We start from the raw sequence: 13,881 nt of genomic DNA, 5'->3' as shown, positions 1-13,881 counted from the left end.
ATTAGTAGAAATATCAATTGCTTAATATTAATATTAATATTGATATAAAATTATCACTTGCTAAATTAATAGAAAAAGGAGCGTGATCTCTTGCTGTTTGACTAACTGAATCGTTTGTTCGCGACTTAGTCTTTCGAATATAAATGTTTCAGCAAAAAGGGTTGAAAACTTCAAGACTTCCAGGCTTCTAGAGCTTCGAGACACTTAAAAGCTGTAGGGCCTCGTTCGAACTCTGTTCGAATCGACTGAGATCCTTCGCGAAGTGTAGATGAATACATATTCGAAGTCCCGATGAGCCATCGCTACCTGCGCAACCGCCTCTCCCTCCTACGCGCGCCTAGGACACCGTCCAAATCCTCCAACGCCTCTGGACCACTCGGCAGCGCCAGCTCCGTCTGCGCCTCCGTCGACGTGTAGGATCGGCCATTCTCCCGTGGTTCCTGAAACGATCCGCGAAAACCAGTCACTCGCCGATCGCCCACGATTCTATCTACGAATCCCAATTCCGTGGATGAACAATGCTAACCCTTAACCCCTTGCCCTACGATATCCTGTCAGATTCAAAATTGAACAAGCATAAATATTATTCAATTTGTTTGAACGCAAATTACTATTCCTCTGTTACCAGCGATCGTACCTTAGAGCACGCGTTGATAGAATAAGACTGGAATCTTCTCTTATTTTCGACAAATTAATAACAAAGTAGTTAGATCGATCGGTGTTCAGAAAAAATCACAGGGCAAGGGGTTATGTACAAAATTTGTATCGCGAGTCAAACTCAAAGTACGGCACACAGATTTTAACCCCTTGCCTTACAACGTGTCAAACGCGTGCAGATTTCAAACAGAATTGAACTAGTATGAACGTTTGCTCGATCCTTTTGAATTCAAATGAAGTATTATTCCTTTGTTATCAATTATTGCACTTTGGAACAAAGATTGATGTAGAATGTGTCTATAATTTTGATTATCTATAATTGACCGGTCAACGATGTGTTAATCCTTTGCACTCCGTTGGCTCTGCTATGGAGACATAATTTGCATCACCGATATCATGTGTTATATTCATTTCAAACTATAGAATTCTTCTTCTTTCTACTCGAGCGAATGGGCAAATGAAATTAAAAGACGCGAGTATACGAATACCTATAATTCTCCTTTTTCAAACGAAATTTTAGGTTGTTGAAAGTTTTTCCATAGAAACGAACTGTTAAGGTATTGAAAACGTTCGGAGTGCAAAGGGCTAATAAATCATTAATGACAAAGTACTATCGATCGTAACGGAAAAGTAAATCGTAAGGCAAGGGGTTAACCCTTTGGGGACAAGGATTTCTTGAAGTATTGAAATCATTTCGCCAGGGAAATTAAATTGTACATCAATGTCTTAAATGTCAGAGAAGAAAACCAATCACTGATCTCTTATTTGAAGAAATCAATTGCTGTTAACTTCGTACTCGAAATATGAAAGCTTGATGTCAGTAAAATGACGACATTCGTCCTCAAAGGGTTAAACGAATAAGTCGACGAGGATGAAGCTTCGAAAACACTGATCTCTTGTTATTTGAAGAAATCAATTGTTTGTTAACTTCGTACTCGAAATCTGAAAGCTTGAAGTCACTAAAATGACGACATTCCTCAAGGGTTAAACGAAGGCGACGATCTTGATCGATCATTCCCGAATTCACGGAACCTAGACGAAAGTAGCCAGACTCGGTCTCCGACTTCCATCGCAGGAACGGTCTAAGCAGTTAGGTTGCGCAGTTTGTCCGTATAAACGGATCCTCCGTTCCACTGCATCCTCATGGACGACGGTGCCCCGGTCCCACACGAGCAAAACGAGCGTCTCGACCGGTCGAGACCGGGAGTACCGCGATCAATCCCGGCGGAGAGGGGCGGGGATAGGTGAAGCGGTACGGGACGGTGCGAGCAGCCGACAGAGAAGAACGCAGTGTGTGGCTCGCTGCCGGTTTGCGAAGGTCGGCCGTCGCGAGGGACCGTTCCCGCGGTTTCCTGTTTGGAGTCTTCCAAGATGGCCGAGAGAGGCTCTCTCCAGGAGCTGAGGAACCGGAGGACGAATGGGAGTTTTAGAGGATCGATGAGGTGGAATCTTATCTTGCTGGAGAGCATCGACGAGAAGCTGCAGTTTCTGGAGCAAGGAGCTGTCGATGCTAACAAGAGATAGTGCACAATGGTGCAACAGTGCACTTTGGTTAATCCAAAGTTAGGTGTCCCTGAGATTCGCGGAGATTTTCTATCGATAGCTCAGTTTGTATTTGGTACCTTTGTTACCTGGCTCGTCAGTGGGGATGCTGCTTTAGGAAATAGCCTTTCTTCTCAAATGTTTGTTTTTTATGAACTAAGGGATGGCTAGTGATACCTTTTGCACTCGAAAGTTTTTTAATAGAAATATTCAATATTCGATGAGATACGGACGATGTTCTTTGAAAGTAATTAACGAGGGGGCATGTATAAATTAAGGAAAGTTATTTTATTTCTATATTCTATGTATCGATACATCATGCAGAGTTTTATATTATATATAAGACTTTATAATTTTGCGAATCAAATGAAGAGTGCAAAGGGTTAAGGATTATATGTTGTACAGGTATAAAGGAATTAACCGATTGTCCTACAATATCGTGTCAATCGTGAAGATTTCAAAGGGAATTTAAAAAAAAGAAATATTAGCACTAGGACTACAGATTTAAAACGATTGATATGTAATCCCTATGAAAATTGTAACAAATTATTTTCGGTTTCTTCGGAGATTCATTATATTATTCGAGTGAAGCTATTTATTTTCGAGATCATTTCAGGTATTCAATGCTTTCAAGATATCAATCATTCCGAAACAAAACAATCGAAACCAATCGTTTTGACTGGTAGTTCTAGTGTTAGTCAATTTGTTTGAATTGAAATTCAAAGAATTTGAAGTCATTGACGATCAGCTTGTCCAATGTTCCTGGTAGCTACAAGCTTGATCCCCTATTTATAGCTAGCGTCCGTAGAAGACTGTAGGGTAGCTAGGCTAAAACTCGAGTAGACCAAGCTCCAAGTCGAAATGATCAACCCTTTGCACTCGGCTGGTGACTCTCAGTCACCATTTGATTCGTTATAAAATTGTAAAGCTTGATATTTTAATATTAATCTTTCTATAATGCATCAACACGTGGAATATTGAAATGAAACAGCTTTATTCTTTGATTTATATATAATTTCTCTTTAAGTAAGTTTCCAAAATATCGGTCCTATCTTGTTAGAAAACGTGGAATATTTCCAGCGAAAAACTCTCGAATGCAAAGGGCTAACCCTTAACGAACGAAGATTCTTTGAAATATACAGAACATCCAGCAGATGAAGCTAAATTACATACCGATTGCTCAAATAATGAGAAAAAGGGAAACTACGTAATCTCTTGCTGTTTCAGTAACTAAATCATTTGTCACTCAGTGCTCCAACTACGAAAATTCGATCTCTCTGAAATGACATGAAATTTTCATATTTCGAAGACTAAGTCAAAAAATGATTTATTGCGCAGTCTCCTTCTATTCTATCAATTATACGATTGATATATAATTTAGCTTCATCTGTTTGGTACATTTCAAAGAATCTCCGCAAAGGGTTGTCCATCAGAATCCAAGACAGCCATCTCACTTCCATAAAAACCTCCCGAAACCAACCCAAACGCGAGCACCGATCCACAATCCAACTCCATACTCTCCAACGTCTCGCAAACGTCGAACACCAGCCAGGTTTCATCAGAAAAATCCACGAAATAGAAAAGAAGTCGCTCGAGATAATGAAAACGGGTGTTGGATGACCAACCTAATGACGCACCATAGATAAGCGTCCTAGACCCGCCGCGTCCAAAATATCTTACTCAGCATGTTTTTCACCAGTCCAAAATCCTAGATAAAATACACAAATGTCTCATCCAGGACTAGTCATCTATAACGAATCATCAGGTACCAAGGGTCACCGACATCCCCTTCTTAGCGAAAAGCTTAGTATATAAGAATTGGAATCTCTAGGATAATAGATAGTTATTCTTTCAACTCTGTTGGTCAGCGGTCTGTCCGAAATTGTCTGTTTCCGCGTCGTTCGATGTGTTATATCTGGAGAATACGTTGAAACGCCGAAATATAATTATTATTAACGAATCGGACTTCGCGTCATTCACCCGGATCCCAACACGGGACACCTATCGACAGCGCGGGACTCCGAACGGTTCGTTTCGAGCGGAAAAACGTCTCCACTTCGTTCGCGGGGCGAGTATCCAGGAATTATGGGAAAAAGTCGCGGTCAGAAAAAGAGGATACCCACCTGCGGTCCGGCGAGATGATTGTTCCTGGCGCTGTCGGCTATCGCGCCGCCTACCGTGACGACACTGACGGGTCTCGGGGCATTCTCGGACAGGGCCCCAGCCATCGTACGGCTCTGAACATCGGACCCCCAGACGATCCGCCTTCCCTTTAGCTGCTGTGAACACCGGTCCCACTATCCGCTTATTGGCTGTCCATCCTGGTCCGATCGGACAGCGTTCTTTTCCTGTTTCTCGGTCGCGCGTCTTCCTCTTCCGCTTATCATCCTCCTACGTCCCCATTGTCTCTTTCATTTCCATGTCTGTCTCTTTTCTTTCTCCTCCGTTCGCCGTACTCTAGGCGCGCGCGCGCGCGCCCGCGCGTACTACCCCTTTGTCTTCACTCGAGCTTCAGAGCGATCGCCGCCATCCCCCCGTTCGAAACAGTTTCCCTGTGTCTTCCGTTATCCATGCGCCGCTGTGAATCCGCGGCCACCTTTGTCCGGCAAAGCAGACCGACCGCCTTTGTGCCTTTCCCGATCCGTTCCGCTTTAATCTCTCATTTACCCCTTGCCGGCAGCAAAGGCTGCTGCCTACCCTCGTGTTTCGAGTGACGAATTTTCCGCGCTCTCGCCGCTCTGCCACCCCTCTCGCGCGCGCGGCGACTCACTTTTTCGCCATGCCTCTCTCGCTCGCGGTTCGACGAAGGGGATCGGCCGGCGGCGCTTTGATGTCTTCGTGGGCGTTCGAGCTTCTGTCGGGCACGGTCTCGCGGCCGAACGGCGCACCTGCAATCGACGAACAGCCGATGGTCAAGGAGTTCCACGCTTTACGATCGACGGTGGTTTTTCTTAAGGGTTTTACTAGTTTTAACCCTTTGCATTTTGTAGGCGCCACTGTGACACCATTTATACTGTTAAATATTTTAATGAATAAATCTAGAACTACCCTAAGATTACTGGATCTTCTATATATCCAAATTTTGTATTAAGAATGAAAATAAAGAAATCTAAGAGATGTTACATAACATTTTTCATTTGTGCAGGGATACTATAAGAACGGCTTGGAGTTGTTGGTAAATTACAAAATCATATGGACTGCTAAGGGTTAACACTTTACCGGCCGCTGTCACGTACGCATGATTATCATTCCGATGTATAGGAATATATATCGATGCCATTTTTGGAGAAACAATTGCTTCCACTGTTCTCCCTTCCCAATTTACCAGATCGTCTTTTGTTAAAATCTTTTAACACCTTGACTGCCACGTCACTCGAATGCGGGTGACATTCTTTTTACAGAAACTTGGACATTGATTCTTCTGATGACGTACCGAACAAACCGAATTTTGTTAGATACATGAAATATAAGAAAGATAGTGGAGCAATTATTAAGAACAATTTTAATTTCTCAGTTTCTGGTTAGTGAAAAAAACTGTTTCGAGTACATGGTAGTTTTGATGAGTGTTTATGTGGCAGACAAAGGGTTAAGCATATCTATAGAATTCATTTCATTCTCATTATGTAAAACATGACGCTGGTAGCGAGCGTGTTAAGTTAATTTTATCCAGAAAACGACCATTTTAATTCTATCCCCATTGGTCCCTTGAATAGAAATTTTAGAGACTTTGTATATTTCTACGAATCAGCCGTATCGTAATATAATCTTCTTATTTTCATAAGTAAATTTCACTGAACTCGTGATACTACAATTTCCTTTTCAATAGCTGTAAAATTGCTACAAAACCAGGTAACGCGAGCAGAAGCATTTGGGTCGAGATAGATCGTAAGGCAAGGGACTAACACTAGATCTACCATTCCTAATTTCTTTCTATACAATTATTCAGAAGGTACAGATGCTTCTCAGAGAAATCGTTTAACACGTTAAGCGGCACGAAAATCTTAAGCATTTTCCCATAGAGTTTTTCTGTTGTAGCAAAGAAAAGCAGGAACAATTATTAATTATTTGACGTTACAATCCTTGCAGTGCACTATTATCAACTTTGTTAGGTTATTAAACATCTTCATTCGACATCGGCTGTCTTGTATGTTACGATTGTTTTCTAGTCATTCGGAAGCGTCAGTCACCAGTGACTGACATGGCGCTTAACGAGTTAAGAAGCTGATGTAGTAATATCTACACTGGAATATAAACCAATTGAAATCTGAATAAATACACAGAAGTTTTATGAAGAAATTCGGAAAGGTCAGTTGAGGGGCTTGGTAGTTTTAGTGTTGAAAGTGACCCTGCCATAAAGCAGGTAGATTTTCATTCGGGTCAGAGGTAGCGGGACACCTCACCGTTGACGAGGTTTCTTGGGTTTTTCCGGGAAACACTCGCTCACTCTTCGACCTATCCTTTTCAATGTTTGGGGACAGGGTGGTAGTCATCAGGGTTGCTCGGTGGGCCTTCTCACGAGCGAAAATCAGTGTTAATTCGACCGCGGTCTGAAGCGGAGCAAAGTTAGGAGCAATTGTCCGCGGAATAGGAGAAATAGACTTGTGTTGGTAGGATGAACTCGTGTCGCGTAGTCCTGTACTCGTTACTACTCTGTACAGTGCTGCTCGCTTAACACATTCCGGAAATTAACACATGCCACGGAAATTCCGGATGTATTTTGCTTGTGAACTGTATTGATTTGTTTAATAAAATATTAAGTTATATTCAAATTTCTGGCAATGGAATTTCTGAATTGTGTTGATTTTTTTAATAGAATATTAGGTTATATTCAAATTTCTAGCAATGGAATTTCTGAATATTTTGATATTGTTCCTTTATGTTCTACAAATATTTTTATATCTTAACAGTATTGTATTACAGAAATTGCCACTGAACGTGTTAAATTGCACGATTCCGGGTCTCATCGGTGGAATTTGACCGATCAGAGAAACCGGGAGGAATCTTTGCTCGATCATTCATTCGAAACAACGCCGGATACGTCAAAGATAAACACGCAACGGAGAAGATTTCAATTGTAATGATAATAAGTTCACCTCGAACGTAGTACCAGTGAATTCCTGAGAATTAAAACGAGTCCAAACAGGATAGGAATCAGACAAGTTTCACCGATTGTACGTAATCAACGAAATTAAAGGCTCGTTTCCATCGAATGATAAAACTAGACCGATCCACGTCGTGTTTGGACTCGTTTTCATCGGGAGAATCTCGACGTTCCATTAGTGCTACGATTGAAAAGCTAATCTTGAAATCATCGCAATAGAAACTTTCTTCATTACATTTTCATTTCTTCGGTACACTGATCTGCAATCTCATCGATAACTCAATGAATCTTTAATAACCCACAAGCCTCAATCGTTCCCTTACAATTCCGTAAAAGCAGAGTCGAGTTGAAACCGATCTAAAAGAAAACCAGTTTCGATACCAAATTAAAGATAAAGTATCGTAATCACTGAATCTTCCGATTCCAAATTTAGCGATCCGAAGAGTCGTTAAATTCGCGAACCGAAACGCGTTCGCCGAGCAGAGGATTCTCCATCGAATTTTCGCGAAGCAATTATCTGGAAGCGAAGAATACGTTTTCTGAGGGGACGCCGCTGTATTAATAGAGTCTGTTAGCAGCGTGGAGGATCGGTTTCCGCCGGTTCATCGGACGCGTTCGATTTTCCGTCAATTTCGCTCGGCTGGAGCAATGGCGGGGATGATTCTGTCCCCAGCGCGCGGAATCAGAAAGGATATATCCCCGCGTTTCCATTTCCCGACTTCCGCCGCCATTCAGGCGCCTTCTTTCCCGGCAAACCCTGTCCCCGCACCTTTTTTTTCCAGCGTTTCATTTTTCCTTGGAACAATGCCGCTGCTAGACTGCGGATTTCACGCGTTCCTAGCGGGACCAGACGAAACGATCGACTTTCGTGCCATTTTTCGTCCGCCTCGGGATCTTTCAACGGTGGCTTCGGGGTTTTCAACCTCTAATATTGAAAATCTAGTTTTCTAGTGAAGTCTGTGTAGCTAGTATTGAAAATCTAGTTTTCTAGTGAAGTCTGTGTAGTAACTTTCACAGCGTTGCGACTAACTTTACGTATGAACAAAGTATTGCTCCATAATCTCTAAATGTTTCTCAAATTTTGTTGCACGGTGGCTTCGGGTTTTTCAACCTCTAATATTGAAAATCTAGTTTTCTAGTGAAGTCTGAGTAGCTAGTATTGAAAATCTAGTTTTCCAGTGATGTCTGTGTAGCTAGTATTGAAAATCTAGTTTTCTAGCGAAGTCTGTGTAGTTAATATTGAAAATCTAGTTTTCTAGTGAAGTCTGTGTAGTTAATATTGAAAATCCAGTTTTCTAGTGAAATCTGTGTAGTAATTTTCACAGCCTAGCGACTAGATTTACGTATCAACAAAGTATTCAAATTTTGTTGCACGTGTATTATTAATGCAATCTGTTTCGATAGCAATGCATTTTTCCAAGGTTAATTTACTGCTGACTCTACTGCTGAAATACTTGCGCCGCTGACTGTACCTGTGACGCTCAATATTCTGTATCTTGCGTGGGAAAAGTTAAGTATCTTAAACAAGACAATTCATTGCTCTTTTACGTGTACAGAATTGCAAGATCAATTTTAAGAGTCCCTTAGAATCGATGGTTTTAAGTCCAGAGTACAGAAATTTAGAAAATCAATGTTTCTCGATACATAATTATTATACACATTCGGAAGCTATAAAGAGTTCAAGAAAATACGAACAAATCCTTGAACTAAAAAGAATATCATTCATTCCCTTAAAATTGACAAAATGTTTAATAACGTAACAAAGTCGATAATAGTGTAATGCAAAGATTGCAACGCGAAATAGTAACTGTTGCTACTTTTCTCTGCTGAAAAGGATAACTGTACAGAAAAATGGGCAAGATTTTCACTTAACGTATTATATCACATTGATTTCCGAGCAACTCAATTGTACCGATTCCCCTACTTAACACTAGATTAACGGAACCCGTCAATTTGACGGATACTGAACTTTTTAAACATTATTTAGTAATAGTTTGAGTCGATTTTGATCGTGCAATTACGCGAATACGCATTGCAACGTCCGTAAATTTATTGTTAACCCTTTGCACTCGAGAGGTGATTTGCATTTGCACTTGATTTCATAAATAAAACTGTAATGTTTGATATTTAACCCTTTGCGGACAAATGTCGACACTTTGCCGAGATCTAACACTCACGTTTGTAACATTAAGTAGCAAACAAATGATTCAACCACTCAAACAGTAAGAAACCAGCACCTAATTTCCTTATTCTACATTATTTAGACATTCGATGTGTGATTTAGCAGAATCTACAAAAGCTTTCGTATACTCTAGAGAATCTTATTAATATTACACCCCTTATAATGCATCAACTTGAGAAATACTGAAATAAAACAGCATTGTTCTCCAATATACGTGATTTCTTCGACTCAGTATCACAAAATATCTTTATCTCATTAGAAAACATTAAAATCAAAGGATTAAATAAGAACTAAATGATCGTTCCATTATAAATAAAAGCAACAGGCTCGACTCTAACTACACGCGAAATGATTTCTCGAATTCCCGGTTCGATAACTCCCCCGTCGTGTGGCGAGCGTCAACAACCAGTTAAGTTCTAGCGTTAAGTTTGCGTGCCAGCGAGAAACGCGTTCGCGCTCTCGTTTTCCGCGTGCCGACACAATGGCCGACGTCGATGGTCCTCGGCGCGGAGCAATTCGGCGTTCCGTGCGTCGCCGACGAAAAACCTCGCGACTGACCTGAAACTCTAACTGTACGCCGGACGTTTACGTTGCAAATTATCGTCGCGCTCGCTCGCGACCGTTTTGACAAACGGTACTTCTCACGCTGGTGTCTTTCTACGTCTGTAAGCGTTCGGCCGAGCCATTCGGCCGGCAGCGGCCGGTCTCCGGCGCCGTGAAAACCGTTCCCTTCGAAACTTTGTCCTCCGTTCCGACCGATTTTACCATTCGAACTACCGGACGCGTCGAAATGGCCCACTCCTGGTTTCTTCGTTTTGCAATTAGTAAAATGGTGACAGACGTTTCTGTGAGAGGTCGTTGCAGAAATTGAATTGGCGATGCGCGAACTAAATTGTAAATCAATTCAGTGGATACAATTTTGTTGGTTAGTTTATTGTATATTTTATTAAGGATCGGATTCCTCGTTTTTAACGAACGATCAGAGTGAACGATTTTTCCCTTTTATCTTTTAGTGCCTTTTTTAAAGAGCTTTGCCTATGTTTCTGAATTTATTATTGATTCACGCTAGATTTACGAATGTTTAGCCTATATTTTATTCTAAGGATCGAATTCATCGTTTTTAATAAATAATCAGGGTGAACGATTTTTCCCTTTTATCTTTTAGTGCCTTTTTTAAAGAGTTTTGCCTATGTTTCTGAATTTATTATTGATTCACGCTAGATTTACGGGTGTTTAGTCTATAGTTTGTTCTAAGGATTGGGTGCATTGTTTTTAATAAACAATCAGGGTGAACGATTTTTCCCTTCTATCTTTTAGTATCATTTTTAAAGAGCTTTGCCTATGTTTCTGAATGTATTATTGACGCTAGATTTATAGACATTTATCCTACGCTTCATTCTATCGCTGCTAAAAAACTGTTCGTCCGTAGAAATCGTGAAAATTGTACTCCAAAACCAGAGTATTGCCAGTATTGATTGTTTAAATTAATGCTACTACATATCCTAGTGTCGATCGTTGAAGTCAATCAATTATTGAACGATTAAATTGAATTCTATCAATTGCCTCGTCGAATTAATCGTTTCCCCGTTTTGATCCAGTTTCTCGTTGAGATATTCGTTATTTTCGTTTGGATTTCAGCGATACACTTCGCGTGGGAATTTTTCAATGAATTACAGTGTTAACAGGTTCAAATGGCATAACGAATGATTCCTTGAAATGACGATTTATTTATTTATCATTCAAACAGATCGTTTCGACCGATTTACTATTCGATTTGATTGTTCTATTCAATATTCGTGTAGTTCGTACCGTGGAAGAAATAAAATGACGTTTATTTATTAATAATATTTGGAAAATATCTGTCTGCGAACAAATCTACGACAAAACTGGATAATACACACGAGAACACGAGATCTTTGCTGCATCGAAGCTTCGATTCCAGTGCATCGAGTTTGTTGCAACTGCATAAAATCTGCAATCCAGTTTGTGCATCCTTGGAATAACTTTTTGAACTTGAGCGAGAGCTACAGGTTAATTAACATTACAACTGGGGTGTGCACTGTTCGTGATCGTATCTATGCGTGCGAGTGCTGCATACACCTGCATATTATGCAATTCCTGTGTATTTCAATTACAAATCAGTCTGCGCCATTTAAATCGACTATTTGAAATGATCAGCTTGCACGCAGTTGGAAAAACAATTGCTACAATTGGTAACACTAAAACTACTTAAATTAGTGAATTTTGAATTAGTAACTACTAAAACTAATTAAATCAGTTGAACTGACTTTTTCAAATTTCTCTATGGAAACTCCAAAAGTGCATCTATTGTTGCAATTGATTTTTAATTCAATTAGCATATTGCTAAATAATTTCTTTAATGATTTTCTATGAAAATATTTATCTGGTTAATAATTACAAAAAGAAATGAGAAATGGGAGATTTTGATCCACCCGGTAGTAATGTTAACACTTATTATTTATTTGCAAAATATAATCTACCTAAACTGATTCTATCACCATTCCCGTTAATAACAAATCACAGCAATCATCGTTTGCGCTCACACTCGCATTGATCATCAATTGTTACACGACTAACGCTCCATTTCAGAGACTCCACTGGTAGGGGTGCAAGCAGAGGGTGAGTCGACAAATGTCTTCCTTAATTCCCAAAGCTTAACACTAGATTTGAGGAACCAGCCAGTTTGACTATTCAATTTTATAAACATTATTTGCTAAACGTTTGAGTCAATTTTAATTGATTCAATTACGTGATTATAGTTCTTAATAATAAATGTTTAAATATTTAATTGCCTACGTCTAAACGGACGAACACCAATTTTTATGGTAACAATAAAATAAGCTTTACAATAAACATCCGTAAATCTAGTATTAACCCTTTGAACTCTGTAGGCTCCAATATTGCACCTGTTATAATATTAAATATTTTAATGAATCTTAACCCTTTGAACTTTGTAGGCTCCAATATTGCAGCAGTTATAATATTAAATATTTTAATGAATCTTAACCCTTTGAACTCTGTAGGCTCCAATATTGCACCCGGAATAATATTAGATATTTTAATGAATCTTAAAGAAACTACCCTATAATTATTAAATTTTCCACACATCCAAATTTTGCACTAAGGAAAATAGAAGATCTAAAAAATATTATACTTCTTATTTTCGCTAGGAATACTATAAAAATTATTTACAGTGCCTGATAGATTACAAAACCATCTGGAGTGCTATGGGTTAAAGAAACTACCCCAAAATTCTTAAATTCCCCACACACCCAAATTTTTCACTAAGGAAAATAAAATTGTTATATTTCTTATTCTCGCTAGGAATACTATAAAAATTATTTACAGTGCCTGACAGATTACAAAACCATCTGGAGTGCTATGGGTTAAAGAAACTACCCCAAAATTATTAAATTCCCCACGCATCCAAATTTTGCACTAACGAAAATAAAAGATCTAAAAAACGTTATAGCATTTCCCATTTTCACTAGAGATACCATAAAAATTATTTACAGTTACTGACAGATTACAAAACAACCTGTAGTGCCAAAGATTAAGAACAATAAAACTCCCAACAGAACCCCACACATAAATAACTAAAAAAAACCGCTGTTCATCGAAGCGAATAAACAACGATTTCTATAAAACAGCAATTGACCGAAAGCCGTGTCTCTCTTTCTCTCTCTCTCTCTCTCTCAAGCTGCAGCACGCTCGAAAATAGCGAAATATAGGGCACTGAGATTAAAGATCTCGCCGAGAGAGGTACTACGAACGATACCCAGCAGCCACCGCGATATCCGATTCCCAGTTCGCCTCGGATAACTCGATTGCACCGTGCGCCCAGCAAACACGGTGCACCGGAGTCAATGATCACCGAGTGGATCCCCTAATGCTGAAAATTATTGACAGTGGAAGGCTACGTACACACATATGCACGCTCGAGCAGCGTTACGTTCGGACCGCACACTTTCACGGCGAGTAGCCACGGGTAAACTTGTACGAACGTACACGAGTGAATACTTCGAGACACCGGGTAGATCCTCAGGATTCGTCGGGGCAAGAAATATATCCGTGGAACAGAGGCTCGCAGCTATGGAAGACGATCGGACACGAAGAGACCATGTTTCACCGCGAGGAACGCGCACCAACACGCCTCGTGTCTGCCAGTCGAGTCGGTCCGCTAGCCCTGTTCGTTCCGCCAGCCGACGGCTACCCGGTCAGATTATTTTCCACTTTTCACTCGCGCAGGGGAACTCGCAGCAGGCTCTCGGAATTGGGTCGAAACCACCTCGCATCGGTACAGAACACCGCCGAAAACAACGCAACCCGAACCCGTACAGCGGGTACACTGGTGCACAGAAGTGTGCTGCGAGCGAAG

The 13,881-nt window shown here is 40.4% G+C and overlaps 1 protein-coding gene across 2 annotated transcripts in view; it reads right to left on the bottom strand.

The window, feature by feature from the left end:
* Positions 1-13,881, bottom strand: part of LOC116425554 (uncharacterized) — a 30,384-nt gene extending 16,503 nt beyond the window's left edge. The window contains exons 1-3 of one of the 2 annotated variants that reach the window (XM_031973464.2): positions 13,428-13,881; positions 4,323-5,087; positions 307-440 (exon numbers count right to left, since the gene is read on the bottom strand). In XM_031973464.2, the coding sequence (XP_031829324.1) occupies positions 307-440; positions 4,323-4,427 (239 nt within the window). In that variant the 5' untranslated portion in view covers positions 4,428-5,087; positions 13,428-13,881. The remainder of the gene's footprint in view (positions 1-306; positions 441-4,322; positions 5,088-13,427) is intronic. The other variant, XM_031973454.2, reaches the window with a different exon arrangement.

Source organism: Nomia melanderi, chromosome 2 (genome assembly GCF_051020985.1).
Source record: "Nomia melanderi isolate GNS246 chromosome 2, iyNomMela1, whole genome shotgun sequence".
Taxonomy (NCBI): Eukaryota; Metazoa; Arthropoda; class Insecta; order Hymenoptera; family Halictidae; genus Nomia; species Nomia melanderi.
The sequence above is the reverse complement of the archived record's forward strand: the minus strand, read 5'-3'. Positions and strand labels throughout refer to the sequence as shown.